Source organism: Bison bison, unplaced genomic scaffold, assembly GCF_000754665.1.
Source record: "Bison bison bison isolate TAMUID 2011002044 unplaced genomic scaffold, Bison_UMD1.0 scf7180017864514, whole genome shotgun sequence".
Taxonomy (NCBI): domain Eukaryota; kingdom Metazoa; phylum Chordata; class Mammalia; order Artiodactyla; family Bovidae; genus Bison; species Bison bison.
Window position 1 is genome coordinate 730,983 of NW_011495067.1, and position 1,608 is coordinate 732,590.

Here is a 1,608-nt window from a genome sequence, read left to right on the forward strand (position 1 = left end):
TCATTGCTTCATTTAATTACTGTGCTGCCTGGAACATAAAAATTTAGGGCTTAAACTTAGCTAAAGATCTCTCTAGTTTAAAGCTTGTTTGGTTTTCATTACTTGGCCCTACTTCAATTCAGCAGGGGCTTTGTCTTATTAGTCCTGTTCTCTTAGAGCCTGCTGTACTAGGCATTTAGTAAGAATTTTAACTGTATGGCTGTATGAAAATTGAGGGATTACTGAGTAGTACAAAGAAACAAGGGCTCAACAACTGATCAGGTCAAACAGCAATAGGGTCAAAGTATCATTTTCTGGTCTGCAGTTATCTCAGGTGTTCGCACTCTTAGTTTATGGACTCAAAACTTTTTAAGAAGTTAACTTGAGCGGATTACTGGGCTCATTGAATCCTATTTTTTAAACTACACACAAAAAACAAAACAAAACCCAAAACAAAAACCCACCTTAGCTGCTAACGCAGCAAAGGTGACGGCAGTTTATTTAAGCTCAGGGATTGGCAGTCTGAACCCTACGGTCTCTCAGGGCCATTATATATTGATGGCTTGCTAAATTTACGCTATGAATTTATATATTTTATAAAAATGTAAACTATCCTTTGTGTGGCATAGCAGTTCCACAGCGATCACCTTCTTTGATCCTGAGAGCCCAGTGAGGTCATCCTTTCAGTTATCCGATAATTTTGTGCCCCACGCCCTCCCCAAAAGCTGATGTTCTAACTTTTATCAGGCTTGACAAAGGGGAAAACCGGGCGCTTTGTAAAGTGCTGCTTTCAAACGCGACCCGTCAGGACACGCACCAAACGATCTTGCCCCGCTGCTGGTTTTAAACGCAAAATAACGGAACCTAAGCACCTAGGAAGCCACAGTTCCACCCAAGCTGACTAAGAGGCGGAGAAAGGATGATGGGCATGGAGACCCGGGCCGGGCTAGGGACGTAACACCAAGTGGGCGGAGCTTCCTCGGGCGAAGCTCCGCCCCTCCCCGTCGCTGATTGGAAGACGGTACAGGGGGCGGCCCCGCGCGCGCCCCGCCCGCCGGTGGGTGTGTCCGGGCAGCGGGGGCGCGCGCGCTCGATCGCGTCCGGGACCGGAAAGGAGGCGGGGCCGCGGCAGCGCGCGTCCCCGGAACGCGCGGCGCAGGCGGCGCGGATAGTCGGGAGCCGGTCCGCTGCCGGAACGGGGTCCCGGCTGTGCCTGTGCCGCGGTGCGCTCTCGGGGCGTCGGCCGAGATGAACACGGTGCTGTCGCGGGCGAACTCGCTGTTCGCCTTCTCGCTGAGCGTGATGGCGGCGCTCACGTTCGGCTGCTTCATCACCACAGCCTTCAAAGACAGGAGCGTCCCGGTGCGGCTGCACGTCTCGCGGATCATGCTGTGAGTGCGGCCGACGCCGGGGGGGCGGGATGGGGCGGGCTGGGGTGTCGGGGGGTCGGCCGGGCTGGCGGGGCCCCCTCACGAGCAGCCGGCGCCCACAGCGGGCGGGTCGGCCCCCGGCGCCCCCCTGCGCCGCGCCTTCGCGGGCTCGCTCTTCAGTTTTCTTGTGGAGCGTTGCTCGGGTCGGCGTCCGCCCTTCCTTCCGGTTCCTCACTTCCGCGCCCGCGCGCGGCCAATG

At 56.2% G+C, this 1,608-nt stretch overlaps 1 protein-coding gene across 1 annotated transcript in view; it reads left to right on the forward strand.

Moving 5' to 3' along the window:
- The first annotated feature begins 1,091 nt into the window (after positions 1 to 1,091).
- The window catches only part of SPCS3 (signal peptidase complex subunit 3 homolog (S. cerevisiae)), a 9,145-nt gene continuing 8,628 nt past the window's right edge, over positions 1,092 to 1,608 (forward strand). The window contains exon 1 of the mRNA XM_010829916.1: positions 1,092 to 1,370. Coding sequence (XP_010828218.1) covers positions 1,228 to 1,370 — 143 coding nt within the window. The 5' untranslated portion in view covers positions 1,092 to 1,227. The remainder of the gene's footprint in view (positions 1,371 to 1,608) is intronic.